Source organism: Candoia aspera, chromosome 13 (genome assembly GCF_035149785.1).
Source record: "Candoia aspera isolate rCanAsp1 chromosome 13, rCanAsp1.hap2, whole genome shotgun sequence".
In the NCBI taxonomy this organism is placed as follows: Eukaryota; Metazoa; Chordata; class Lepidosauria; order Squamata; family Boidae; genus Candoia; species Candoia aspera.
The window spans coordinates 22,652,005-22,679,625 of NC_086165.1; the positions used below are offsets into that span (position 1 = coordinate 22,652,005).

Here is a 27,621-nt window from a genome sequence, read left to right on the forward strand (position 1 = left end):
TAAACATGTTTCAGGGGTGGAGATTGGAGTGTGTTACCAAACCACATCTATGATTAAGTCTCAGGTTTCACCTGCTCTGTTCCCCATCATGCACGTACAGAACAAAGTGAAATCTTGAAGGGGATCTGATTTACGTCTTAGGACACACATCTCAGCCAGTGAAATACTTTCAGTCCCCACTCATTACAACATGGCAATTTTGGACACAATCCAGACAGGTTAAAAATGTCCATTAAAAACTAAATGCAAAAAACTGACCACAAAATAGACACTTTGTAACAGATGAATTAGTTCATTTCCATTGAAGCAGTAATATGGCCTTACAACATTCACTGACATTAACCTAACAGTATATTCCTACTGGAAAATAACTGTTTGCTGTATTTAACATTAATGCATTTAAAAAGTTGTATTTCCTAAACTGTATCAGAACTCAAATGCAACCTATCATGGAGATGCTGGACAGCAATCAGCAGTTTCACATTCCTGATGTGCTGCCAAGGAGTGCCACTGTACTTGCAGATACCTGCTTTAATGGGCACCGAGCTCCCTGCCCCCTCCTGACTTTGTACATTAAAAAAAAGTATTATTATTACAAAAAATTGTGATTTGGATCCATACACTTTTCTTTACAGAGAAAAAATGATAGTCAGATGCAACCCAGAACTTTTTTTGGAAATATGCCTACCAGTCCAAAAGGGAACGAAGGTAAGCAGGGCTAGTGGTAGTGGCAGGTAACTTTCTAGTAACCCGATACACGCACAAACGGTTAGCCACTTTGTGAATTGGGAAGTATCCCTAGCAACTATGATGTGAATGTCCACATGTTCCTAAAAATCCAAATATGCTCAAAAAGGTTGAGGACGTTTAATCTGTGGATAAGAATGTCTGATGCAAGATAGTTTGTCAAATGAGTTAATTATACTCTTCACAGTAATTCCTTACTATAGCTTATTTTCCAGAACACACTAAAGGAGGAACTAGTATAACTTACCAGGGCAACTCTTGCCACTGACAGAACTGCCTGTGTAAGAAAAATTGCTGTGCAAAAGACCATTTGCCTTTGACGCTAGAGAGCTTTCTTCCAAAAATAATTTTGCAGGGGAGGCCTCTGCAGCAAACTGGACCGGCACCTTAAAAGCCTGTCTGGTTGGTGAAGCACTTATTACACCATCAAATTCATCCAAATCACCAATATCCAAATTATTATTATTAAGCTTCTTCTGCCCTCCAGTTGCCAAAGAATTCTCACTTCCAACTTTGCTCTTAAACAGAGGGAGTTTTCTTTGGCTCTTTGAACACAACCAGCGTGCCTCTTCTTCTAATTCCGGCTTTTTGGATCCAGTTATTCCACTGGCTTCCCTTCTGGGACAAGATATGCCTGAACTTTCCAAGGCAAGAGAGTAAGTATCCAAAGCAGACTCTTCCAAGAAAGCAGATGGATCCGCACTGATCGATCCTTGAGAGTTCAATAGTGACAAGCCCGGTGGACGAAGGCCGGGCCAGTGATGCATCCCACCGAGCAGCTTGTCGGAAAATGGTCTAGAAGTAGAAGCGCCCCACTGAGGAAGAGGGGAGTGGTTTTTTCCCAACTGAGAAGAATAACTATCATCTTGGGACCCACCATAGTCCAAATTGTGTTTGCTGTTTACATCTAGAAAGGTATCGGTACCACTTCTGTTTCCATTTCTGTGATTACTCAACAGTTTTCTTCTAGATATAAGAAAAGATAAGTTGTTATTATATTGTTTTAAACTCTCCTAATGAATTTGCTGTTTCCTTCCCAGACATTCCTCTTATTGATCTTTACCTTGCTTATAACAAACAACCCAATTTAGATACCTGCCTATTAAACATAATTGTCATTAAAACTTCTGTTTGAGTGTATTATATAAAAGCATTTCCACAATTTTGATTGGGTCAATGAAGTGAAGCTCTACTATTATCCCTACTATCATATACGTATATCTGCCCTTAATAAAAACGTATCGTCCCACGGAATCTTTCCTAACTCCACATTCTGGATAGAAACATTTTTGGCCAATACCATCGCTGTGCTCCTGGCCCTAGATGGCCCACCAACAATAAAATGCTGTCCCATTTAAAAAGTGGTGGTGGTGGTGGTGGTGGTTATCCAACCATGAATTTCCTGTAGAACTATGACAATGCTACTGGAGTTTTCTCTGATAATTAAGAACTCTCGTGTTTTATCTATATTCCTGTTCCTCTAATATTATAGATGACTAACAATCTTTTCCGCCTTATGGACAAGGCAGTCTTTCCAGAGTTGGACTTCTGTGGAAGTTTTGCAGTCTTGAACTGGACAGGACTGGAATCATGGGGATACTAATCCTGATGAAGAAACCCAAGGGAGCATATTTGCATAATTCTGCTTCTGGAATAAGTATGAGAAGGACTCCATTTACAGATAACCTGTGACACAAAAGGAGAATCTTCTAGTTTCCAGAAGTTATCAGGCATAGATAAAAAATATTGACCTGCTTCGTACAGCCTGCATTAGCAGCTATGAAAATCTCAGGGGACCGAGTGCTATTCAAGTGTAGTCTGAAACTTGGAAAAACTTAGCACATCCTAATTTCTTTACCTTAAAAAAGCAAAGGACATTATCATATTCCAAACCAGCAACAACTCACAACAGACCTGCAGCCTCTAAGCCGAAGGAGCTCTTGGCCACCTAGCACAGACTTCAGTTCCCTTTCTGGAACAGAATCCACCAGTTTACAGATATCCTCCATTACATGCAGGAGGGAATTGCCTGAAAAGTAACAGGATTCAGTTACTGCACCACATATTTTGCAAGACACCAGCAGTGCAAAGCTGGCTGGCAGTCACCAAAAGAAAACAGCTGGGAATACTTCACATTCTACCTTCCTTCCTTCCTTCGCTTCTTTTGGTGGTTTCTCCAGACTCTGGAAGTTGGTTTACCAAGAGTTCAGGATTCGGTGTTGTCTCAACAGCTGTTTTTTGGGGAAAATGCCTAACAATAATGTTAAGAATCATTAAGAAATCCATATACAGTATATATATATCATAAAGTAGATATACTTCATACATCAATTAGAATTTTAATGAGATGGCGATTTTAGATACACACACACAGAGTATTTCTCTCTACAAAAAAATTGTATACATTTCTGTAGACAATGACCATTAGGAACCACTCTGTTGAAATTAAATTTGAATAAAACAACCGTATTAAAGTTTGAAAGTGTTAATTTTTCAGTGAGTGTTTCTTCCCATTTGCTTAAATACTACCAGTCCAGAGAAAGAAATTATTTGATTTCCCAATTTTTTGCAGTAATAAATCTGTCATTAAAAGGTGTATTAAGTTATTGTATTAAGACAGTTAACAAATCTTAGTAAATACAAAGAACAAATCTTCAGTAAAATTCATTACCAAATATTGTTGAGTAATTTTTGCAATTACTTTGGATTATCTGGACCCATTACAATCAGGTTTCAGGCCGGGACACAGCACTGAGATGGCATTAATCCATGATCTCAGCAGCTTCAGTACCATGGAGCATGATATCCTTCTGAGGCAGCTGAGCGGGTGGGAGTGGGAGTCGCTGTTCTTTGGCATTCTCCCCTTCCTCCAAGGCCGGTTCCAGTCAGGGTTGGGGGAGGGGAGGACCAGCCCTAGGCCCCTGCTTTGTGGAGTGCTGCAGGGCTTGATCTCTTCCTACTCCTATTTAACATCTGTAGGAAACCGCTAGGTTAAGGACCATCAGTATGCTGATGATATCCAGCTGCACATCTCTGCCTGGGCCGCTCAAGTGATGCCAGTGAGGTGATTTCCCAGTGCCTGGAGGCTGCACAGATCTGGATGGGGAGGAATTGGCTTTGGCTCAACCCTGACAAGACTGAGTGGCTGTGGGTTTTTAGGGTTCCCCATATCTGGTGATTTAACATTTTTAACTCTGGCTGGGGCACGACTCTGGTGTGCACTCTGGGGACTTGCCTGGACCCTCAGCTCCTGCATAAAGATCCTGTGCACCAATTGTGCCTTTTCCGAGATTGGGCAGCACTGCAAGGGCCCATCTCATCCTCCCCATTTTATAAAGTATCCGGGCAACTCTGACTTATTCTGTGCTCAGTTGTTATGATCAGGCCGGTACGATTCGACCGGTACGATTCGATTCTTATGAATATGGCCATGGAGGTACACTTTGAACACTTCACTGAACTAGTCACAATCTGTTTCATTTTGTTCCATCTGCTGCTGATTGTTGCGTTCTGCTCAATGGCTGTAATAAAGATCTGCACGTGGGTATGATCACCATGCCGACAATATTAAGTTATGTGTCTCTGCCCCGGGCCATCCGAGCAATGCCACCGGGGCACTTTCCTGGTGCTGGAAGGTGGTACGGGTCTGGACGGGGAGAGCTGTAAAGGCCGAGGGCTTTGGGGGCTTCCATATCCAGTGTGTCCACACAGCTAACTCTGGATGGGTAACGCTCCTCCAGGCAGAGCCGATGCGCAGTTTGGGGGGTCCTCCCTGACTCACACTTCCTGCTCGAGGAGCAAGTGGCAGCTGTGTCAGGGGGTGTGTGTTCCATAAATACACCTTTGTGCCAGTTGCACTGTTCATAGTTGGGGGGGGGGCATTGTTCACGGCCACTCATGCCTTCGTTCACCTCCCACTGGGTATACGTGGGGCTGCCCTTTGACAGCATTCATCCGCAAGTGGGTTGAAGAAAAGAACTCTTAATGGGAAGGAAAAGTTGTTGAAGAACCCTTTTCCGAGGGACTGACATTCAGCTTATGGAGCCCAGCAAAGGTCCAAGCAGAGGGCCTGGAAGTCACCCAAAGACTGCTGCAGAAGTGAAGGCACTCATCTTGATGCAAGGCAAAGCCTAAAGGTACATAGGCCCTGATCTACCTGGAAATGGTCACTGGTGAAGTTTTACAGCCCAAGGCAGGTTACTGTGAAGACTCCAACAGCAGGTCTGTTTTGATCATTCTATTCACTTTTATGCTGCTCTTTTTCAGTGGTGTTTTGGGAACTGGGAAAAGTTCACTTTTATAATTAAAGTAAGATCCATATAGAGAATTACAGACTCCTTCATGATGAAACAGAGCGATTTTTCCTGGGATGACAACCCCCAATTCTGACACGCTTCCCAACTGAGATAAGGCAACATTAGGTGCTTGAGTGAAACCAGATGTAATAGTTCAAATGATGGATGTAAAAAAAGTCTTCAAACCTATGCATTGCAGGGGTTTTCGAGAGATAAGCCTCTTGCAGGAAACCTTTGGTATATGGAAGGAAACTCCAATTTGCTGTTCAGAACAGTGCTTATTAAAATATGAAGGCACTAAGACCAGACTGAAGAAATATCAAAACCTTAGAAACAGAAATCTGATTGTGCGATAATTCTTCCCTCACAAGGCCCTCTGAAGTACTGGCTTAGCTCTCTAGAATTCAGTGGAAAGTACAAAGATTTCTACAGAGATTTCTATCTAGAATTTTGTGCACTGAACACTTCTCGCCCCTTTGAAGGAAATCCAAGACAGAAATAATTTTACACTGCAATTTTTTGACAATGCAGACAGGACCACAGTCAGCAAACCACACCAGTTGAATACCCCATGAATATGTTCCGCTAAAAGAAAGAAGATATGGCATTCCTGGATTCTTCCTTCTCAAAAGTGTAGACTTGGATCCCTTTTAATGCTGAACAGGTGCTTTTGTAATTAGGGGGGACAAAGGAGCATGACGACAAGCCAGCAGGGAATGAAAGCAGGACACCCATAGTTCTATGAAACTGACCTTCTGTCTGCATTCTTTGGCTGACCTTCAGTGAGCTCATCATATCACAAGCTGGCATCTCTTGTGACTAACTCAATTCAATACTCAACAGCTTCGCCCTCCTAAAGGTTGTCTTGCAAAAAATGGAACCAGGAAAGACACATGAGTTTTTGTGATAATTCTGAACAAGTGGCAGAAAGAGCCACTCTAGAAATTGAGTGAGCTCGTATACATAACTCAGGTCTATGCCCTCTACATAAGCTACTGCAGCCTTGCAAAGCCATATGATCTACACTTGAAAAAATGGAGGATTAACCTGAGAAATTGTTCTACAATTTGCCTTATTTCTTCCAGAAGAAATGTACCTATCTTTCTACATCCAGAATTGAATTCTAAATAGTATACTTTTAGGATTCAGAGAAACTGGAATTGGTTCAGGAAAGAATGAAGATGACCTACAAACTGACTCCTTTGAAAAGAAATGGAAGGAACTGGGCTTGTTTATCCCTGAGAAGACTGAAGAGTGAAGTCATAGCATTCCTCAAATACCAGAAGTATCTCACACAAGTCAAGCCTTTATAACCTCAGTGCTGAGCACCGAACAATGGATTTAGTTGCAGGAAGGCAAATGCTGGTTGAATATTAGGAAATTTTTCCTAAGTGTAAAAGCAACTTGACAGTGGAACCAAGGGTGCAGGGTTTCCTACCCTGAATATGTACAAGAGGCTATACAGCCATCTGTCAGAAATGCTTTAACTTGGACTTCTGCACTAGGCAAGTGAATTTGATGGCTTAAATGCCTCCTTCCAACTCTAAGATTCTTTGACCCGAGATGTTGACAAGTTGCAAAGATAGCATTTCTCCTAATTCACAATGAACTGTAGATTCCCTAAACAAATCTGTTACGTATCTTTCTTTTCCTAGGATACAGAAAGAGACAAGAATAACAGGCGTATCCAGGCATGGATAAAAATGGATGCCCTGGATGTATAGATGCCCCATCAAGGCCATGATCATCTTGGAGAACCCCCAGAGTGTTAACAACAAACTGGAGAGCCACATCTTGGAAGGGGGTTCTCTGGTAAGTTAAGCAGAGAGATCTCCAGTGAATCAGTATGCGTCAATAGCTTCTGTTGTTCTACAGAGATTCCATCCGGAACTTTTGACCGTGGAACCAATTACAGGTAGGCCTCATTTAGTGACTGCCTCATTTAGTGACTGTCCAGTTACGATGGTGATGAAAAAGTAACTTTGTGACCAATCCTCAGATTTATGACCATCACAAGTCTGTAAAGCAAAGGAAAGCTGAAGTAAGATCATAAGCACAGTCTCAGTTTCTACTTAATAACTGCTTTACTTAACAACCAAGATGCTGGTCCCAATTGTGGTTACTAAACAGGGACTACTTACACCTAGAAAAGTGATGGGTTATAGCAGTAGCTAGACAACCATATGTCAGAGAAGCCTTAACCTGGATTCCGACACTTGGAAGAGAAAAGGCCTCAATACCCTAAATAGTTCCTTTCAAATCTATGATTCTATTCTACGTATCATCCTTTTCAAATCCAAGACGGCCTTCCAAGCCCTATTCTTCCTGGGACCATGCAGAATCTTGAAGCACTTTTCTGCTGATAGTACAATGCCTTGATCCTTCTGACGGAAGACGGTGTGTGGTGCAAAATCAGTGCCTCTTGTCTATAGACAAGAATAGAGCTGAGGCCTCCTACGGAGAGACTGCCCTCAAGAAAATGGTTTCTCTTTCCTTCTCTCCTGCAACCAAGGTAGTTGAATCCAAGCAACAGATGGAAAGGCTTGAGTTCTATTTGTTCCACAGCTATCGCTAACGTCTTTTCTGGACAAAAGCAAGCAGAGGAAAATATAAGCAGTCACGCTCAGATGAAGACCTGCAAATGTGAGCCAGGAAGGATTGGAACTGCTTCTCCCAGAACAAAGATAACAGGACAAGAGGGAAGGACCACTTTTTGCTGAATGATCTGCTCTGGAAAATGGGCATCGCCACTTGAGAATAATACATACCAGCTTGATTACACCCATTCCTGGCTAGAAAAAGTTTAGTTGACACAAAGCAATTTTAAGAGGCGTAGTACCACCTAGGAAGTATTTTTAAAGTCAATTCTTAGTGGTTGTATTTCCATGACCAAACTATTCAGGTTTGCCACTACCTGGGGGAAGCATTCACCCCATAAGGGATGCTCCAGACTAATGAAGATAGCCAACTTCATTCACCAGAAGGCCAGTCACAGCAAAGGTGGCTGAGAGGTTGCCAGTTCTTGCTGTTTTTTTGTGTATTTTGAAATACAAATTAAAGTATCTCAGGGTACTGTTGGGGCCAGCACTACTGGAAAGTGGGGGGAGCCTTATGGACCAATCCTCTTCCTGCTCATTTCCCCATGTGGTTGTGGTAGGGGGAAGAATAAAACAAATAAAGACATTAAGCTTGTTTCTATGCTGACAGCCACTGGTAAACATTTTTCCTTTCTGCTGGGGCTGTTTAGAGACAAAACTCATGTACTCTAATACCACTGCTATGTGTTTTTTTACTCATTCTATTGTTTTACCTTCATTGTTTTGTATTTAGTAAGAGTTCTGATCATTCACTCATGCAAAACATTCAGGTGTATAAATGCCAGCTATTTCTACAAGGAACTGTTCTAGAAAAATGCTGTCTTTGACCTTCATACTAACTCTTAAGAGAAACCCTACTGTACCTAATGCTCTTCAGCCAGAATGAAGCAGGTAGCATATCTTCTTCTGGGGAAGGGGGTATGAAGTCCCCGTAGTCTTCAGACTCACTGAATATTTGAGGGTCATCCCTTCCATCACCAGGTTCTTCATTCCCACTTAATGGGAAGCCAGAATCATTCTGTTCTTTAACCAAAAAAGAGCACATATTTCACAAAAGGCCAGTGAAAAATAATGCTTTCTGAACATGTTCAATAGTTAGAAATATTTCAGGTGAAATTACACCAACTAAGTATGAACATGGATTAAGTACATCCAATGATTTTTTGTGATTAGATGTGTTTATTAGTAGAGACACATATCTCTTATCTTTTTTTAAAAAAAAAAACTTTTCCTTTTTAACCTAGTCATGTAACATGACAGGGAATGAGGTCAGACTTGGACTACGGAGACCCCGGTCCAATCACCAACTGAGCTGCAAACCACTTCACATGACTTCAGGCTGAGGGAGAGAACAACCTCCCTAATGCAGCTGATGTGAAGACAGCTGGGAGGGTATCTGCTGCGAGCTCCTTGAGGAAGGAATATCACGGCAGAAGGCCTGCACACATAAGGATACAAATCTTCCCATCGCCTTCACTACACTTGGAAAATAAGCAGTGTTAGGCCTGGCTAGTTCTTGGATGGGAAACTACTGAGGAATTCCAGGGTTGTAAGCTAGACTGGGAAGTTGAAAAACATCCCGGAAGAACATAAGGATAATCTATGTTCATACATTAATAGGAGGTGAACTTCCCCTGAAAGCATCTAACTTAAAGTTTAAGGGGACATGTTGTAGTAAATTCACTTTCCCAGAAGTTATCCCTGCTACAGAACTGTGCCTTACTGGTTAGAAAAAGAGCAACTTACCCTTCCAAGACTTTTCTTTTTTGCCTGTCTGGGGACTTTCCAGAGACTTCTCCTCTTGACATTCTCCATCTGAAAAATCTTCCCTTTGACTAGACTTTGAAGGGTCAAGACAAGGAACAGGTAGGGTACCTGTCTCTTGTTCCCGGTGAAGCATTAGTGTTTTCCTTTTTGTACAAATATACATATCATTACATTCTTCACTGTCTCTTCCTGTGCTAGATACCTTTGACTTGCTGTTATTCAGGCTTTTTGCAGTCTTCCTATTTTTTACAGACCACTTATCTCGAAATGATACAGATTGTCCTGGGCATATTTTCTGTGGCCCAGTTGTTTCAAAGTCATCCATGTCTTCCCAAATATCAGTAAGGTCAATAAATGAGTTGTTTGAACAATTATTATGGCCTGGGGTAGGGATTTGAGATTCCCCTAGTTTGCAGTCCAGATCACTTTCTTTCACAGAAGAGATAAAACAATCTAAATCGTTGACATGTTGATCATTTGAACACTCTTGTTTTCCTTCCTGAACATTCAGTGTTGTTTCAAACAGCTCACTAATTTTGGTTTGCTTATTTTTAACACCACTTTGTTTTTCCAAACAGTTGATATTCTTCTCCTTCAAGGCCAAATACTTTGTTCCACCCATACATCCTGGTGTGCAGTCATTAAGGGAATCCATCTTTCTGAATATAAATCCCCTGCAAATATGGGTAAGTTTCAACTTTAGCCAGTCATAAGACTATAACTCTTAGAAGCAAGTCAGATCTAGTCTGAGATACTGATTTCAACAATGTGTCCCTTAAGCCAGTATTTTGGTTTGATTGCAAACACATATTTGAATATTGTAAGAAGCTGTGCTTTATGTAATAATTCTGCAGCTACTTTAGTTCTGAGAAAAATGTATAACACCAGATGGTACTCAAATGCCATCAATTTATGCCAGCGTTTTATGGCAAAATCAGAATGTCATTTTTGGCCCCAAGAAATCCCTTCTCTAGATTCATTGGCAACATATTTATTACAGTATCTGGACTCATGGTCAATAAGTTCTGGAAAAATTCCAGCTGGGCTTCAAAACCTTCACCCCACTAACAACCCGCACCTAAACTAGGGTTGGATAACATTTGTTAGTCTGTGGAACAAATTTTGCCTTTGTGCCCTGCCTGGGAATCTCAGGGGACAAAGTCAGGATGCCATCATGGCACAAATGGATATTTATTTATTTCAAGGTTAAGACTGGCCAACTCAAGACAGTGTGGGCGGCGTACAACAGAAGTGCACAGTAAATCAAAAAGAAGAAGAAACAAAGAAGAAACAATATGTAAGTACAAAATATAAAACGGTGATGCAGCACACAACAAAACAACCACGGGGGGACTCCCCCTCAACCGGCCCCTAATTGGCATGCTTCCTAGGTCCCAAAAGATGACAAGACTTAGAAGAAGGAACCTGTCATGTTCATCGTTCCAATGGTCTGGGTACATCGTAACGTTTCACATGTCAATGTCCAGATTCGTGCCTGTCATTTGCTGGGGGGGGGGGGAATTTCAGCCGTGCCGGGCTGTAATCTCCTTACTGTTACTGGGGAATGTATGTTTGGGTTATTGCGTGTGTTCAAGGTTACTTTCCCAGGCCGATGTGTAACGGTCACCAACACCTGGGAGGGGGTGGTTGCTATGATGGGGCGAGGGGCGGGATCGGGTTTGAAGCAAGGGTTTTTAGTTTGTATTTGGCGCGCTTTTGGTCATTCTCAGCTTTCTTTGTATTTGCACACTATTCTTTCAATAAATCAGTTCTCATTAAGAACCTGCTTGTGAGGCTGAGTATGTCAGAATAAGGCAACCATTACAGAACCTGGGGCACACCCTCCTTGTGGGAGCATATGGGGTGGGCAGATGTTCTTGGGAGAAGGTGGCCCCTCAAGTAACCTGGTCCTATGCCATGTATCTAAAGTGTTTAATCTTTTTGTTGTTAGGGCATTGCAGATAGTCATTCTGTACCTTAAATGTCCTACAATCCCCCCAAATAGGTCCAGATTGGGGGGATTGTCCATCTATGTAACAAGTTATTTTGTAAGCTTACAGTGTGATGAATTGTGGCAGACGCTACACCTCATAAATAAATAAATATTTTGAAATTATACAAAGCGTATACTGTATATGTGCCACCTTATACAGAAAGCCAACTGACCTGTACACACATTTCAGCATCCATCCAAATCACAGCATTCATTATTTTCAATTAAGCCCTACAATTCATTTGCATCTGAACAAGGCACTATGGAACAAGACAGGCATTTTTCAAATTACAGTGAAACTATCCATCCACTGAAACCAATCAACTAAACCACAAGAGTTCAAAGGAATAAGCTACTACAAGATAGATGTGGAAGAGAGAAAAAATCAGAATGTCATTTGTCTTAAGTTCCCACTCAAAATCAATCCTCCAATGTAGCAATTGTGAGCAATGCCCCGTTTACATTACATTAGACAAGCCAGCCAATCTCGATGCAAAAGAACACACTTAAATCTGACACAAAACTGGCAATAGCCCCAAATCAGTGGCAGAACGTTTCAGCCCCCTAGGACACTCCATCACTGGCCTCAGGGTATCAATCACTGAGAAAAGGGATTACAAAGACCGTCCCTAAACAGTCAACTGAAACTCAATGATTTCACACCATTTAATGCAGCTGAAGTCACAGGGTTTTGCATTAATCTGTCAGCTTGCCTAGTTATGTCTGCTCGCTACCGGCGGCCGTCTCTCTTGCACCGTTTCCCTCTTTTCCCCCATTCCTCACATTAGGTAATACTGTTAAGAAAGCAGAGAGGGCACCTGGAATTGTTAGCTCAGCCATCTCTGTGTTGGACCCGCATCCTTCCTAGTAAGCTTCCTGGGAGATGACATGCATTGGATGGGGGTGGGGATGGGATTCATCCTTAAGAGAGGGCGATGGTCCTGCTGCTGCTTAAAGAGGCTGTTGTTTATCTTCCTCAAGAAACCATTGCTAGATCCAACCATTTTGAATAACTCTCATTGGATCTTCAACCATCCCGTTTTAGGGAAGGTTTCTGAGAAGGTGGTTGTGCTGGTGGAAACAGATTATCTGGATCCTTTTCAGTCAGGTTTCGGATGACTGAAATGGCATTGATCGCATTTATGGATGTCCTCTATCAAGAGCAGGATGGAGGCGCTGTGTCCACCTTGGCTCTCCTTATGTAATGGTCTGTGGGAGTGACCTTTGGAGACAGGAAGAAGAGCCGCAGACTGGACAATTGGCACGTGAAAGATTTCTCAGCCCACCGAAGGAGCGAGGGTGTGGGAAGTATTTCAGAAGGGACCCTCCCTAGTTTTCTGGGGAGTAAAAGGAAACAAGGGGAGAAATACTTTCAGTTTTGCTAGAAGATTGTTACAATAAAGATAGAGTTAGTACTCAGGGTTGTGCTTCTTGTCTGGACTACCTCAAAGGGCTAATGCCTTAATCTCTCCGTGCCTTTGATACCATAAATCACTGTATCCTTCTGGACTGGCTCCAGGGATTGGGACTCCTCCTTCCTCCAGAATGGATGGGGAGGAAGGATCTAACCCATGGCCTGTTTTCTGTGGGGCACCTCAGGGTTGGATGCTCTCCCCACTCCTATTTAACATTTACATGAAGCCCCTGGGTGAGGTCCCATCAGTATACTGATGATACCCAGCTCTACATCTCTGCCCCAGGCCAACTAAGTCATGCTGTGGAGGTTCTGTCTCAGTGTCTGGAGCAGGGCTTCTCAACCTGGGTTCTGTGGAACCCTCGGGTTCCGCAAGAGGTCACTAGGGGTTCCCTGGGAGATCATGATTTAAAAAATTATTTCAAATTCGGGCAATTTCACATTAAAGAGCTACGTTTCAGTCTTTATTTTTAGTTTAAGAACGCTGTTAATGCATATATACAGGCCTACCCATGAAATGAATGTACTATGTGGGGTCCTGGGTGCTCTCTGAGCCTTGTTGTTTTCTTGCAGACGTTTCATTGCCAGACTCGGCAACATCTTCAGTGCAAAGAGGGAGTGGGCCTTGCTCTCAGTTTATATACCGTGGTTTCTCCAGCTTGTGTTGGTGGGGGTGTTGCTCTCTCCTTGGGAGTTCCTTGATTGGGCTGTTGTTTCCTCTTGGTTGATTTGACTGAGTTAACAGTTCCTTGATTGGGGTGTATTGTGCTGTTTGATTGTTCATCTGGTATTAATCCTAGTGTTAATCCTTGCATATCTGGATGTTGATTGCTGGCGAGGAGGTGTTCTGAATGCGCTCTGCTAGTCTTCTGCCTGTCTGTCATACATAGTGGCTGCTACAGTCCTTGCACTGTATGTTGTAGATAATCCTGTTTTTCCTTCTTGGGCTACTGGGTCTTTTGGGTTACTTAAGATGTTTTAGTTGGTTTATGTGCTACGGTGATGCCATGCAGTTGTCAGTCTGTTGGTGGTTTCTGAGATGTTTCTGATGTATGGCAGCGTTATTCTTTTCATAGCTTCTGTTGGCTGGAGTGGGTTGGGTGGTGAGGCACTTTTTGATAAAGTTGAGCGGGTATCCATTTTGCTGGAAGATGCTGTTTAGGTGGTCTGAAACCCTGAACACTTTTTCTCATGTTCTGGGTTTCTGCAGTGCGTTAATGCTTGTCTGAATCATGTTCTTACACAGCTCCTCTTGTGGGAAGTTGGGATGTTGCTTTGGTAATGGAGCACTTGGTTAGTGTGGGTAGCTACCCTAACCCCACTAACAGCAGTTATCTACAATATACAGTGAAAGGACTGTAGCAGCCACTATGCAGGACAAACAGGCAGAAGACTAGCAGGGCGCATCCACAAACACCAACAAGCAGTCAGAAGACACAATCTCACAACACATGGACAGACTCAACCATATTTTCAACTGGGAAACTGTGAACATCCTAAACCAAGCCAAATCCAAAAACGCCAGAGAATTCCTGGAAGCCTGGCACTCAGATAAAGCAGCCATCAACAGACACATAGAGGTAACAACATGTACATACCATTCAAAAGACACAATGTTGTTTATTTGTTTAGTCGCTTCCGACTCTTTGTGACTTCATGGACCAGCCCACGCCAGAGCTTCCTGTCGGTCGTCGACACCCCCAGCTCCCCCAGGGATGGGTCCGTCACCTCTAGAATATCATCCATCCACCTTGCCCTTGGTCGGCCCCTCTTCCTTTTGCCCTCCGCTCTCCCTAGCATCAGCATCTTCTCCAGGGTGTCCTGTCTTCTCATTATGTGGCCAAAGTATTTCAGTTTTGCCTTTAATATCATTCCCTCAAGTGAGCAGTCTGGCTTTATTTCCTGGAGGATGGACTGGTTTGATCTTCTTGCAGTCCAAGGCACTCTCAGGATTTTCCTCCAACACCACAGTTCAAAAGCATCGATCTTCCTTCTCTCAGCCTTCCTTATGGTCCAGCTCTCGCAGCCATATGTTACTACGGGGAACACCATTGCTTTAACTATGTGGGCCTTTGTTGTCAGTGTGATGTCTCTGCTCTTAACTATTTTATCGAGATTTGTCATTGCTCTTCTCCCAAGGATTAAGCGTCTTCTGATTTCCTGACTGCAGTCAGCATCTGCAGTAATCTTTGCACCTAGGAATACAAAGTCTTTCACTGCTTCTACATTTTCTCCCTCTATTTGCCAGTTATCAATCAAGCTGGTTGCCATAATCTTGGTTTTTTTGAGGTTTAGCTGCAAGCCAGCGTTTGCACTTTCTTCTTTCACCTTCATCATAAGGCTCCTCAGTTCCTCTTCGCTTTCAGCCATCAAAGTGGTATCATCTGCATATCTGAGATTGTTAATGTTTCTTCCAGAGATTTTAACTCCAGCCTTGGATTCCTCAAGCCCAGCTTGTCGCATGATGTGTTCTGCGTACAAGTTGAATAGGCAGGGTGAGAGTATACAGCCCTGCCGTACTCCTTTCCCAATCTTAAACCAGTCCGTTGTTCCGTGGTCTGTTCTTACTGTTGCTACTTGGTCGTTATACAGATTCTTCAGGAGGCATACAAGATGACTTGGTATCCCCATACCACTAAGAACTTGCCACAATTTGTTATGGTCCACACAGTCAAAGGCTTTAGAATAGTCAATAAAACAGAAATAGATGTTTTTCTGAAACTCCCTGGCTTTTTCCATTATCCAGCAGATATTGGCAATTTGGTCTCTAGTTCCTCTGCCTTTTCTAAAGCCAGCTTGTACATCTGGCAATTCTCACTCCATGAATTGCTGAAGTCAACCTTGAAGGATCTTGAGCATTACCTTACTGGCATGTGAAATGAGTGCCACTGTTCGATAGTTTGAACATTCTTTAGTGTTTCCTTTTTTTGGTATGGGGATATAAATTGATTTTTTCCAATCTGATGGCCATTCTTGTGTTTTCCAAATTTGCTGGCATATAGCATGCATTACCTTGACAGCATCATCTTGTAAGATTTTGAACAGTTCAGCTGGGATGCCATCATCTCCTGCTGCCTTCTTATTAGCAATGCTTCTTAAGGCCCACTCAACCTCACTCTTCAGGATGTCTGGCTCTAGCTCACTGACCACACCGTCAAAGCTATCCCCGATATTGTTATCCTTCCTATACAGGTCTTCTGTATATTCTTGCCACCTTTTCTTGATCTCTTCTTCTTCTGTTAGGTCCTTGCCATCTTTGTTTTTGATCATACCCATTTTGGCCTGGAATTTACCTCCAATGTTTCTAATTTTCTGGAAGAGGTCTCTTGTCCTTCCTATTCTATTGTCTTCTTCCACTTCCACGCATTGCTTGTTTAAAAATAATTCCTTATCTCTTCTGGCTAACCTCTGGAATTTTGCATTTAATTGGGCATATCTCTCCCTATCACTGTTGCCTTTTGCTTTCCTTCTTTCTTGGGCTACTTCTAGTGTCTCAGCAGACAGCCATTTTGCCTTCTTGGTTTTCTCTTTCTTTGGGATGTATTTTGTTGCCGCCTCCTGAACAATGCTGCGAACTTCTGTCCAGAGTTCTTCCGGGACCCTATCTACTAAGTCCAGTCCCTTAAATCGATTCTTCACCTCCACTGCATATTCCTTAGGAATATTAGTGAGCTCATATCTAGCTGATCTGTGGGTCTTCCCTAATCTCTTTAGTCTGATCCTAAATTGTGCAAGAAGAAGTTTGTGATCGGAACTACAGTCAGCTCCAGGTCTTGTTTTTACCGACTGTACAGATGTCCGCCACCTTTGGCTGCAAAGGATGTAATCAATCTGATTTCGGTGTTGTCCATCTGGTGAAGTCCATGTATAAAGCCGTCTCTTAGGTTGTTGGAAGAGAGTGTTTGTTATGCAGAGTGAATTGTCTTGGCAAAATTCTATCAGCCTATGTTCTGCTTCGTTTTGTTCTCCCAGGCCCTGCTTACCTGTAATTCCAGGTGTCATTTGACACCTTAGCATTCCAGTCTCCTGTGATGAAAATAACATCTCTTTTAGGTGTGTTGTCCAGTACGTGCTGCAGATCCTCATAGAACTGCTCTACTTCAGCTTGTTCAGCATTTGTGGTTGGGGCGTATATTTGGATCACTGTGATGTTAGATGGCTTGCCCTGAATTCGAATTGAGATCATTCTGTCGTTTTTTGGATTGTATCCAAGCACTGCTGTAGCCACTTTACTATTAATTATGAAGGCTACTCCATTTCTTCTGTGGTCCTCTTGTCCACAGTAGTAGATCTGGTGGTCATTTGATGTGAAGTGGCCCATTCCAGTCCATTTCAGTTCACTGACGCCCAAAATGTCTATCTTTAATCTTGACATCTCACCAATAACCACATCCAATTTGCCCTGGCTCATAGATCTTACATTCCAGGTTCCAATGGTGTGTTGATCCTTAGAACATCGGATTCGCCGTTCACCACCAGCACCGTCGGCCGCTAGCCGTCCTTTCGGCTTTGAGCTAGCTGCGTCATCACGTCTGGGGCTAGTTGAACTCATCCTTTGTTCCTCCCCAGTAGCATTTTGACCATCTTCTGACCTGGGGGTCTCATCTTCCGATGGTATACTGACATATCTCTGGTTGTACTGATCCATTTAGTTTTCACGGCAAGAATACTGGGGTGGGTTGCCATTACCTTCCCCAGGGATCGCATTTAGTCTGACCTCTCTGTCATGACCTTCCCGTCTTGGGTGGCCCTTCAGGGTTTAGCTCATGGCATCATTGAGGTGCTCAAGCTCCAGCACCACGACAAGGTAACGAAAGACACAACAGAAAAGCCAAAAGACCAGGACACTCCCTTGCCAGCAATCAACACCCAGATATGCAAAAATCAACACTAGGATTAACACCAGAAGAACCATCAAACAGCACAATACACCCTAATCAAGGAACTATTAACTCAGTCAATCAACCAAGCAGCAAACAACAGCCCAATCAAGGAACTCCCAGGGAGAGAACAACACCCCCACTAACACAAGCTGGACAAATCACAGTATATAAACAGAGAGCAAGGCCCTCTTCCTGTTCACACTGAAGATGTTGCCTAGCCTGGCAATGAAACATCTGCAAGAAAACAAGGCTCAGAGAGCACCAAGGACCCCACAGGTCAACCCTGAGCTACAAATATTCGCTTCGATTGGTACAAATGTAGTAATTTTGTAACTCCTAGTCTATATTTGAGCCTGATTGCGCAGAAGTTCCCCAAGGCCTGAACAATATTTCAAGAGTTCCTCCAGGGTCAAAAGGTTGAGAAAGGCTGGTCTGGAGGCTGTGGGGGTCTGGATGGGGAAGAACAGGTTTCAGCTTAAACCTTGCAAGACTGAATGGTTGTAGGTCTTAGGGCTCCCCGGATCCAGTGTTTTTCCACCTTTGATTCTGGATGGAGTTGCACTTCTCGAAAGAAAACTGGTTTGCAACCTGGGGATCCTCCTGGACTCACAGCTCCTGTTTGAAGTGGGTAGCCATGGCCAGGAGTGCTTTTGCACAACTTTGTTTTGTGTTCCAATTGTGCCTTTTTCTGGACTGGGAGGCATTACCCACAGTCACTCATAACTTAATCACCTTCTGAGTGGGTTACTGCAATGTGCTCTATGGGGGGCTGCCCTTGAAAATCTGGAAGTTGCTACTGGTCCAGAATGCGGCAGCGCGGGCAGTTATGGGTGTGGTTCAGGACACCCACGTTGCACATCTGCTCAGTGAGCTGCACTGGCCCTCGGTGCGCTTCCAGGTGCTGGCTGCCACCTATGACGCCCTTCAGGTGCGGGACCACCTCTCCCCGGCTGTTTCCCTCCGTCCCACCCACGGGGCCAGAGGGCAGCCCTTTCCTGTCACAGCTCCTTCCTCTGGAACCCGCCCGCCCCAGATTACACTGGCCGCAACCCTGACGGCCGTTGGCGAAGGACCGAAGGACTGAAGGCGCGGAGGCGCGCCTGGGCCTGGGGGCCACGCGACGCGGCGCGACTGAACGGAGCGGCTCCTCGAGGCCGGCCTTGGCCTGGTCTGCAACGCGCCGTGAGCCGCCCGCGACGGGCCGCCGCGGACACCGGTGGCTCCAGTCGGCGAGCGGAAAACGCTCCGCTCCAGAGCGGTGATCTCCCGCGCCGAGGCGGGGAGGCGGACGCACCACGAGCGCCTCAGCCCCTTCGCCGGGCCCCTTCGCGCCTTCCGCTCCGTCCTCCCGGGCCGGGTTGGTCAACCTCGGCCACTTTAGGAGGGGCGATTTCGGCTCCCGGAGTTCCCCAGCCAAGTCGACCGACCGCGTCCTCGAGCGCCGCGGAGAGCGCTCCGTCCCGCTTCCCCGCCCGGGCCCCGAGCGAGCCGGGCAGGCCCCGGCCCCGGCCCCGACCCCACTCACGCGGGCCTGGGCTTGGGCGCGGCGCGCGGGCCGAGGGCGCCCCTGGCCGAGTGGCGCTGCAGCTGCTCCCGGAGATTGTTGTGCGGAAGAGCCGCCATCGCGGCGGAGACCAGGCCGGGCGCCCGCTTCGGACGACGCGCCTTCCCAGCCCGGAGGCGCTCGATTGGCTCCTGCGCGCCCCACCCCGGGCGCGCGGAAGCGTCGCCGACGCCTTCCGGCGAGCCAGGGGCGGCTCCGAGGAGACCACGCCCCTCCGCCCCGCCGTTGGCACGCCCACCACCACACGTGCTCTTGGGGTGGGCTTCTGCTCGCCGCCGCCGCTCGGCCGTGGGGTGGTTGCGGCGCTGGGCTCGAAGCTCGGGTCCGAGTCTCTCGATGTCTGCCCGCTTCCCAGGTTCCGAATTTTACACTTCAATGAAGGCTGAGTTTTCGTGTGCGTTGCACTATTTATTCTGCATGCACCTCGACACTGAGTGACTCCGCCGCAGCCTGCAGACGAGTCCGGAGGGCGCGATGCGCGTCCTGGGCTCGATCGCGCTCCGTGGAGCGCAGACCTTCAGCAGCAAGGCGGCCTGGAGCGGCGTCTCAGGCCGGCGCACCTTCCTTCCCCGGAGCGTCGCTTCGCTCGCCCTGGGCTTGGGAGCCAAAGGAGGGATCAATAAAAGAACCACCCTCAGGGTGGAGCAGCACGCGAAGGCTCAGGATGCAAATTATTTCTCACGAAACGGCCGCAGTTTACGAGGATTCCGGTGAAGAGGAATCAAATCAAAAGAAAGTGACCTATCAATAAATAGGTGAAAATCGTTTAGTTCAAAACTGATTTATTCTGTTATCTGGGTTCTTGCTGTAGAATGTGGGTTTATTGGAGCGCGAAATCCTGGTGGTTTAGGAGACCCCGCCGGCAACCCTGGTCCGCGGAGCAGCGCGAGGGCCGTCGCACCGGGCAGGGCGTCTCCTCGTGCCGGGGGGCAGCGGGAGCTCTGCGGCTCGCTCGGGCGGAGCGCCAGCCAGGCGCCCTGTCCCGCCTTAGACGAGCGGGACCGGGAAGGACGCGCAGTCGGCGAGGCCGCACATGTTCTTCCCGCGCTCGATGTTGAAGTACCTGCGGGCGGAGAGAGTCGCATGCACGACAGCACCTCGGGATCCCGGCCGCGCGCAGGAGCGGCGTCCCGCGGCGGGGAGCGTCTCGCTGGACTTCGTGGGGATCCCCAGAAACGGTGGGAATGTGTGGGCCACAAGCACCCCCCTCCATTGAAAAAAAAAGGGGGTGGACAAGCCCTCCGGGAGCAGCATGACTGTAGGGCAGGAGCGGACCGCGACCCGGGTTCCCGGGAGCTGCCTCGGACCCTTGGCCGCTTTGGGGCTCCACCTTTCCTTTCGGTGGGTGAGTTTCTGCCGGGGAATGGAACCCCTCGGCTGGCTCCCCAGCTCGGGGTCTCGAGCCGAAGAGGCGGTTTCCGTGGATGCTCCTTCACCGCGGGCGATCCGCCTGGCCCACAGCGGCGCCCCCTTGTGCAGGGGCGTCCCCCCCCCGCGCCCCGGCCGCCGTTCCGCGACCCTTTCGCGGAATCTCCAGCGAGCCGCGGGGGCTGAAAGGCCGGAGCCCCCGAGAGTTGGGGGCTGCTTCCGTAGCCCGAGGGGAGCCACCAGAGGGCGCTGCCTGCCCCGAGTCCCCAGGAAAGCAGGGAAGCGCGTTACCCGTCCATGCCCCACGAGGGGCCCCAGGAGTTCTTCACGATCCAGAAGGGAAGCCCGTTCTCCTCCCCGTAGCCCACAGCCAGGACGGCGTGGTTGACCTTGTCCGGGGTTTTATCGCACCGCGTGCTGTGGAAAGAGCGAATTACTACTGGCTGCAAACGAAGTATGTGTGAGCAGGGTAATCTGTGCCGGAAAGGCAAGTGCAGTTTTAAGGTGAATCAGCAGAAGTACAATTTCTAGATCGTGGGAAGGAACAGCGTTTCTTTTTTCTGCACAGGAGCTCAGGTCAGTGCCTTGTCCCGTTTGGGGCACCACATTTTAAGAAAACAGTCACATGGAAAACAGGCTCACGGAAGGGCAGCAAGGATGATCAGGGCTTGGAAGCTAAATTGATGAGAAAAAATGGAACTAAGCACGTTTAGCTCTGAGAAGTGAGGATGGGGGGAGGGGAATATCATATCATTTCCAAGCATCTGAAGAGGCGAAGGGCTGTTCCCTGTTGTCCCAAATAGGGCAATCGCGGGCGACTGGCCCTGTGTGTCAGGAAGGCGGGTTCTAGCTTCATGTTACACAAGCCTTTCCACAAGCAGAACCAGGGGCCCAGCAAGGTGCTGGGCATGTTGGAGCGCAGGCTGGGATGCTTTGGTGTGGGGCTTTGCCCTTGGCAGGGGACGGACTCAAGGGCCCTTCCGACTGAGGGGTTTTAAAGATCAGCTCGTCTGCACGTGAGTGATAAGTTACAGACTGATCAAAGAAAGGGAAGGCCTGTAATAGCTCCTTTGATCCAGATGCAGGAAGCCAGGGTTGCACAAGGCTGATACGGGGGGGGGGGGGGCGAGTGTGAGGCCTGAAATGGGCACTGTGTTTGACAGAAGCTTCAAAAGCCCTCCCTTTGATGGGGTCCTGTTTCTAGGCACTGGGTTGGTGCCTCTGCTTGAGGCAGTCAGTTACTTGCCACCTCCAGACCCTCCACGTGCATGCAGAAGTGCGGTGTGGTGCGCTGCCTCGGAGCTCTGGCTTGGGGATCTGAGGTGCCACAGTGAGGGGACCATTCTTGCAGCTGGGGTTGCCAAAGCAGGGCTGCTTCAGGCTGATAATTTATTATAATTATTTTCTATCCCACCTGTTTATTTTTATAAATAACTCAAGGTGGCGAACATACCTAATACTCCTTCCTCCTATTTTCCCCACAACAACAACCCTGTGAGGTGAGTTGGGCTGAGAGAGAGAGAGATTGACCAGAGGTTACCCAGCATGGTGGCCTCTTGGCATAATCCAGGAGCAAGCCTACAGTGTGGTGTGCCAATGGGGACTCACCTGGTATAAACCCCCTGCTGGTAGAACATGAAGTCATCTTTCACTTCAAAGGCAAAGCTCACTGGGTTGTGCATCCCCACCGCTTCCACCATGCCCTGCTCATCGTACTGGGAAGACAGAGGCCAGGTGTTACCAGGCGAGGCACAATCTGGCCAGCCCCTGCTGGGGCTGTTCAGGAGGTAGAGGGAGAGGCTGGCAAGGCCCTCTGAGCATGTCCAAAAAGAGGGGCTGTGGCTTCCCACCAGAGTTTCAGCCCAGATTGGGAGGGGGGCAGTGTAGGCCTATACCCAAGCAGCAAGCTATTTTGAAGTATTTTAAGCTTTAAAAAAAGAGAGCAGTCAAGGGAGAATGCAGAGAGAACCCTGGGCATCCAGTTTGTGGAATGCATGGTGAAGGCGGGTAGCCAAAGGGGCAAAGGGCTTTAGGCCACTGCCTCCCATCTCTAGGCACATGCTGCAGGGCAGGTTGCTCACCAGTGAAATGTTGACCACACTTTTGACGAATGCAACCGCCTTCTGGGGTTGGAATTTGCAGGTGCCATTCTGTGCATAACAAAAGAAGCCCTCTTAGAGGAGACTTGGCAGAAGGGGTGAGCTGCCCTGAGTTGCCCCCTCGCTTTGGAGCAGCGCCCCCGTACCTTGGCCAGATAAGGGTACGCCTCTTCATCCATGACCCCTTTGTTGTACAGGATGTATTCAAAGGCCTGGCTGGGGAGCCCCCTGCGGAGGGAAAGGAAGGCCTCACCCAACAGCGGACCTTTCCAGGGAAAGGGAAAGGCGGAGGCTGCCTGGGGTGGGGAGAGGAGAGGCTATGGTGGAGCCAGGACGATTCGGGAGACCCCTTCCTGAAGGCATCACTCACCCGCTGCACCCGTGGTTGTTGAAGTTCTGAGCACAATCCACCAGCTGCTGCTCTGCCTGGGAGAGGAGACATGTGAATCAAGCCCAGGCAGCCTGGGGAAGTATGTACTGTGGGCCGGTCCCAGCCCTTCTGCCTGTCTCCTGAGCAGCCAGCTCACGCCCAGCCTTTGCCCTTCCCGGATGCTGGAGGAGGCTGGGGGTCTTTGGAGACTGGGCTTGCTCTGCCACTGTACTCAGCACCCGAGAAGCCTGTCCTTAGGTGGCCCCTGCAGGAGCCGCGGCTGCCCAGAGCCTGGATGTCTCCAAGGCAGAGGAGCCAGAGAACAGCCGCTTCCAACCCTGGCTGTCTTGGGGTGATCTGGGACCCGGGATGGAAGCCTGCCATACAGCCTGTGAGACTAGGCTGAAGCTGCCACGATCTCAAGAGAAAGCAGGCACCTATGCAGAGGACAAAAGCCAGGAATCTTGTCTAAAGATCCCTTCGGGGAGGCAGACAAGAAGGAAGCAAGTCCTAAGGAAATGGAAATGTCACCTGAGTGACAAAGGAAATTGGGTCCGAGCAAATTGGCCGGCAAGTGGATCCCATCGAAGGAGATCAGAGGAAACCCCCACCCCAATCCCATCAACAAAGCAAGGACTTTTGGGGATAAAAAGGGTCTCAGAGCCCGCCCACTCCTGGAGTCATCTAGTGCCTGGCAGGCTAGTTAGAAGGATGTGGGTAAGTGTAAGTGTGATTGAGTGTACGTGTGCATATGAGAAAGACCAAATGTATTTTGCAACTAATAAAATTTTGCTGTTCCTTTAAATTCACTGGGTCTCTCTGTGTATTTCAAAGAACCTGTTGTGCCTCAGTGTTCGGTTGGAAGGGATCTGTGTGTGTCCCTAATTACTTCCCGGCTGCTGACCAGGGCTGTGTGTCTTGTCTGCTCAAGCCGCACCTCTCTGGAAAACCCAGGGAGAAAGCAAGGGGGGCTGGCAAGATCCATGTGCCTCAACAGGCTGTGAGTGTGTGAGTGAGTGACCATAAGCCGAACCTGGGAGTGTGCGTGTGTAACATGACCCTCCAGGTTGGTGCAAACAGGCCATTTTGCAGGGGCTCTGCTTTCCCTTGCTGCCCAGCAGCTACCCACCAGCAGAGAGGAGAGGTTCTCGCGTGCCGGCCCTGGGACTTGGCCAGGGCTGCCTGTTCTTCCTGCAACAAGCGCACCGCACAAGAGGCAGGCCCCCCACTACTGCTGCCCTTCCGTGCAAGTCCAGCAAGGGGGGAAGAGCCGTTGGGGTCAGGGCGGGGAGGGGCGTCTCCAAGAGGGCTGGCTGCCCAGCACCAGGTGTGTCTGCAGAGCTGCTGGTGATACCCTGTGAGGCTGGAAGGTTCCCCAGGAAGACTTGCAAGGTAGGTTGTGGGTAGGCTATTTCCAGCTGTGCTCCTGTTTGCACAACATGCTAAGTTGTGTGGTTTTGAGCATGTGCAAGATTAAACCCTATACCGAGTGGTCCTCTTTTATACTTCACAAAACCCTTATGGCACGTGTTAAAAAAGAAGGGAGTTCAAAAGAGCCTCACCAGATTCAGGAGCTTCCCGGTTTTTATGGCAATCGCGGATTCCAAGCAGCCGGTGGTGGAAAATGTCCAGCAGCTGCCACAGGGGCCCTGGGGCGGGGTGGGGGGGAGGAAAGGAATGAGAAGGTCCTGGCTGCTTTTCTGCAAGGCCTGTCCTTGGGGCCCTGTGCACCCAGATGGGAGCCTCTTGCCCCCTTCTCCCGACCCTGCTGGCCACCCAGAGTCCCCTGTTGGCCACCCAGAGTCCCCTGTGGGCATGGGGGGGGCAGCTATACAAACCGAGTGGACGGATGAGTGAAACTGCCCCCCACAGCACATTACCTGGTCCTTCACAGGGCTCACATACTTCCCTTTCTTCCTCCAGTCGATGGCCCTCGGACAGAGCCCGGTGCTCCTCCCAAAGTTCCCCTTGGTGGCAGAGCAGTTCTGGAGGTGAGCAGGGAAGCCCAGATAAGCCCCATCAGGCCCCTCCCCACCCCCCACCCCCAGCAGCACCTCGGGGCGGCTTTGCCGAGTGGAGGGAGGGGCAGACCCGAGGCAGCTCTGGAGTGGATTGGGTCCCTGGCCCACAGTTGGGGAAAGTAAGGGACTGGGGGGAGGGGAAGAGGTCCTGGGGTGGGGGCCTCCTTCCCTCAAGGCCGTCCTCCGTGTTGTGATGGGTCGTGCTGGGTCTGGGCCAGCCAAGGCTTTGGGCTTCGTGAGGCATACCCAGGCAAGGATCTACTCCAGGGCGATAAAAACTCCGAAAAGAATTCTGGCTTCTCCTGCGGAGGGCGCGGCTGCTTTTAACACCCTCGCGTTGCAAAGGGGCGGGGGCAGGTCCGCAGCGCTCGGGTCTGGGAGAAAAGCCTTCCCTTCCCCCGTTCCGTCCAAGGTGGTGGGGGTCTTCTCTCGCTTGTCTGGTGGCGCGCTCGCCCAAACGCCGCTTAACGGTCGACGGGAAGGCTCCCTCGCGGGCTGCGGCCGGACTGGGGCAGCAGCGTCCGCTCCGGTTGCGCCCCCCCGTCTGCGGCCGGGGCATCCCGGGGCTGGCCTTTACCTGGGGCTCCCGCCAGAGAAACTGCTTCCGGAATTCAGCGAAGGTCATGTCCGAGAACCAGTTCAAGCCCACTGAGGAGAGAGCAAAGGGGGTCAAGGGGCGGGGAACCTGTGGCCGCTTTTTCCTTGACCGCGAGGAGAAACGGGGGGGGCGCAGCCGCCCCCCCCCGGAGCGGCGCCCCTACTTCGGAAGGTGTGGTTGCCGGCGTTGTGCTCGTCGATCTTCCGCTTGTTGCGAAGGAAGGTCTGCAGCCGGTGCTGGTGCTCCTCCTCCGAGCGGTACCGCCTGCCGTGCTGCGGCGCCGAAGAGACAGAGAAGGGAGGCAGAAGTGAAACTTCTCGGGAAGCCCCTCCGGGCCGCTTCCGCCTCGCACCGCCCGACTCGGAATCCCCCGCCGCCCGCCCGCGCGGGGACCGGGGGGGGCCGCGCCCTCGCCTCGGAGAGCCGCTTCGGGAATGGGGCTCCCCCGCGGGCCCGCGAAGCCCCCTCCCGGCAGTCCCCCGCTCCGCTCCGCCCCGCCGGCGACTGGCTCTCGGCTCTGCAACTTGCCAAGCCTCCGGCCGCGCGCGAAGGGCAGGCGACGAAAGCCGCTTCGGGGCCGCGGGCAGCTGAAGTCGCTGCTGCGCGGAGAGGCGGCCGGAGAGGCGCGCTTCCGGGCTGCGGCCTCGGCCTCCGGGCGGGAGCAGCCGGCAGCTGGCTATACCTGGGCGGCCCACGCCTGGAAGAGCTGCTTCTCTGTGGAGGGAAAGGGGCAAGTCAGGGCGGGCGGCGGTCCGCTTCGGGGCAACAGCAGCTCCCTCGGAGCTGGCGGCTGCCGGCCGGTAATCGGCCCGCCGACCCGCTTCGCCCGGGACCGCGCGGCCCCCCCTCGCCTCCGGCGCCCGGGCCAAGCTCCCTCCGAGCGGGCCAGGCGCTGCCCTGCCCTGTTCCGGCCGGCCAGGGCTGGAGTCGCGCTGGAGGCGGCTGCGGGGGGGCCGGGCGCCGGGGAAGGAGAGCGGGCGCGCGGGGCAGGTGCTCCCGGCGCCTGCCGTACCTGTGGGTTGGGTGCTGCCGCCGCCGCCGCCGAGGCAGGCCGCCAGCACCGAGCAGAGCAGCAGCGCCGCCGGCAGCAACAGTTGCAGCGCCCGCGGGACCATCCTGGACGCGAGCGAGCGGGAAGGCGCCACCGGGTTTGTTGGCGTCCTGCTGGGCACTGGAGCGGCGCTGCCTCGGAAGTGGCGAGCCGGGGTGGGGGCTGAACCCTGCTCGGGCGGCTGGAGGCGCGGCGAGGCCCCGGCGCCGCCTCCTCCCCTTCCTGTGGCTCGGAGGCTTGCTGGCCCGCTCGCTCTCCGCCCGCTCCTCGCGTGCTGTCCGGGCGGCGTCTGCAGCTTCGGAGCGGCTCATCCGGAAGGCGGCGGCGGCGGCGGCGGCGCTGCCGCGGGGTAAGAAACTCGAGGAGCTGCGCCGGGCCGCTCTTGCTCCGGGTTCCTGGCTGTAGGGCAGAAACTGCCCAGGACTGGATCACGGCGAATCCAAAGGAGCAGAAGCAAGGGAAGGCGTTGTGTTGTGTGTTCAAAGTGTACAATCCCTGGCACTTGTTGACCCAATCAAAGAGGAGATCCCTACGGTAGGAGCTTGGAATGCCGCAGTTCGGAGCAAAATAGTTCTACCAAGAGAATTCAGCATTTTACAGCAAGCTTCTTCCGACAAGGGAAGACACTATATGTAGATGGTGAACACCAGAATCATGGCAAAAATGAGGATTGCCTGAGGCTCAGATCATGAACTCCTTGCAAAAATATTAACTAAGGAAATACACTATCAAGGCCAGACTTCCCCTGTTGTAAGATATGGCTGTGAAAGCTGGAAGGGGTGAATGGAGAAAAATGGATTCCTTTGGAGTATGCTGCTGGAGAAAATTGTTGGGAATACCTTAGCGTACAAGAT

General features: G+C 49.4%; 2 protein-coding genes across 2 annotated transcripts in view; both read right to left on the bottom strand.

The window, feature by feature from the left end:
• Positions 1–19,338, bottom strand: part of BLM (BLM RecQ like helicase) — a 45,578-nt gene extending 26,240 nt beyond the window's left edge. The window contains exons 1-6 of the mRNA XM_063314049.1: positions 19,222–19,338; positions 9,386–10,080; positions 8,503–8,662; positions 2,889–2,998; positions 2,662–2,776; positions 995–1,713 (exon numbers count right to left, since the gene is read on the bottom strand). Coding sequence (XP_063170119.1) covers positions 995–1,713; positions 2,662–2,776; positions 2,889–2,998; positions 8,503–8,662; positions 9,386–10,080; positions 19,222–19,319 — 1,897 coding nt within the window. The 5' untranslated portion in view covers positions 19,320–19,338. The remainder of the gene's footprint in view (positions 1–994; positions 1,714–2,661; positions 2,777–2,888; positions 2,999–8,502; positions 8,663–9,385; positions 10,081–19,221) is intronic.
• Positions 19,339–20,025: 687 nt separating this feature from the next.
• CTSH (cathepsin H) lies at positions 20,026–26,965 on the bottom strand. Its single transcript, XM_063314181.1, has 12 exons — positions 26,729–26,965; positions 26,399–26,430; positions 25,880–25,988; positions 25,696–25,766; positions 24,978–25,082; positions 24,660–24,746; positions 23,098–23,153; positions 22,874–22,955; positions 22,710–22,778; positions 22,237–22,343; positions 20,920–21,045; positions 20,026–20,323 (listed from the first exon to the last, which is right to left on the bottom strand). The coding sequence occupies exons 1-12, from the start codon at positions 26,829–26,831 to the stop codon at positions 20,248–20,250; spliced, it is 1,023 nt and encodes a 340-aa protein (XP_063170251.1). The 5' UTR covers positions 26,832–26,965; the 3' UTR covers positions 20,026–20,247.
• Positions 26,966–27,621: the final 656 nt, after the last annotated feature.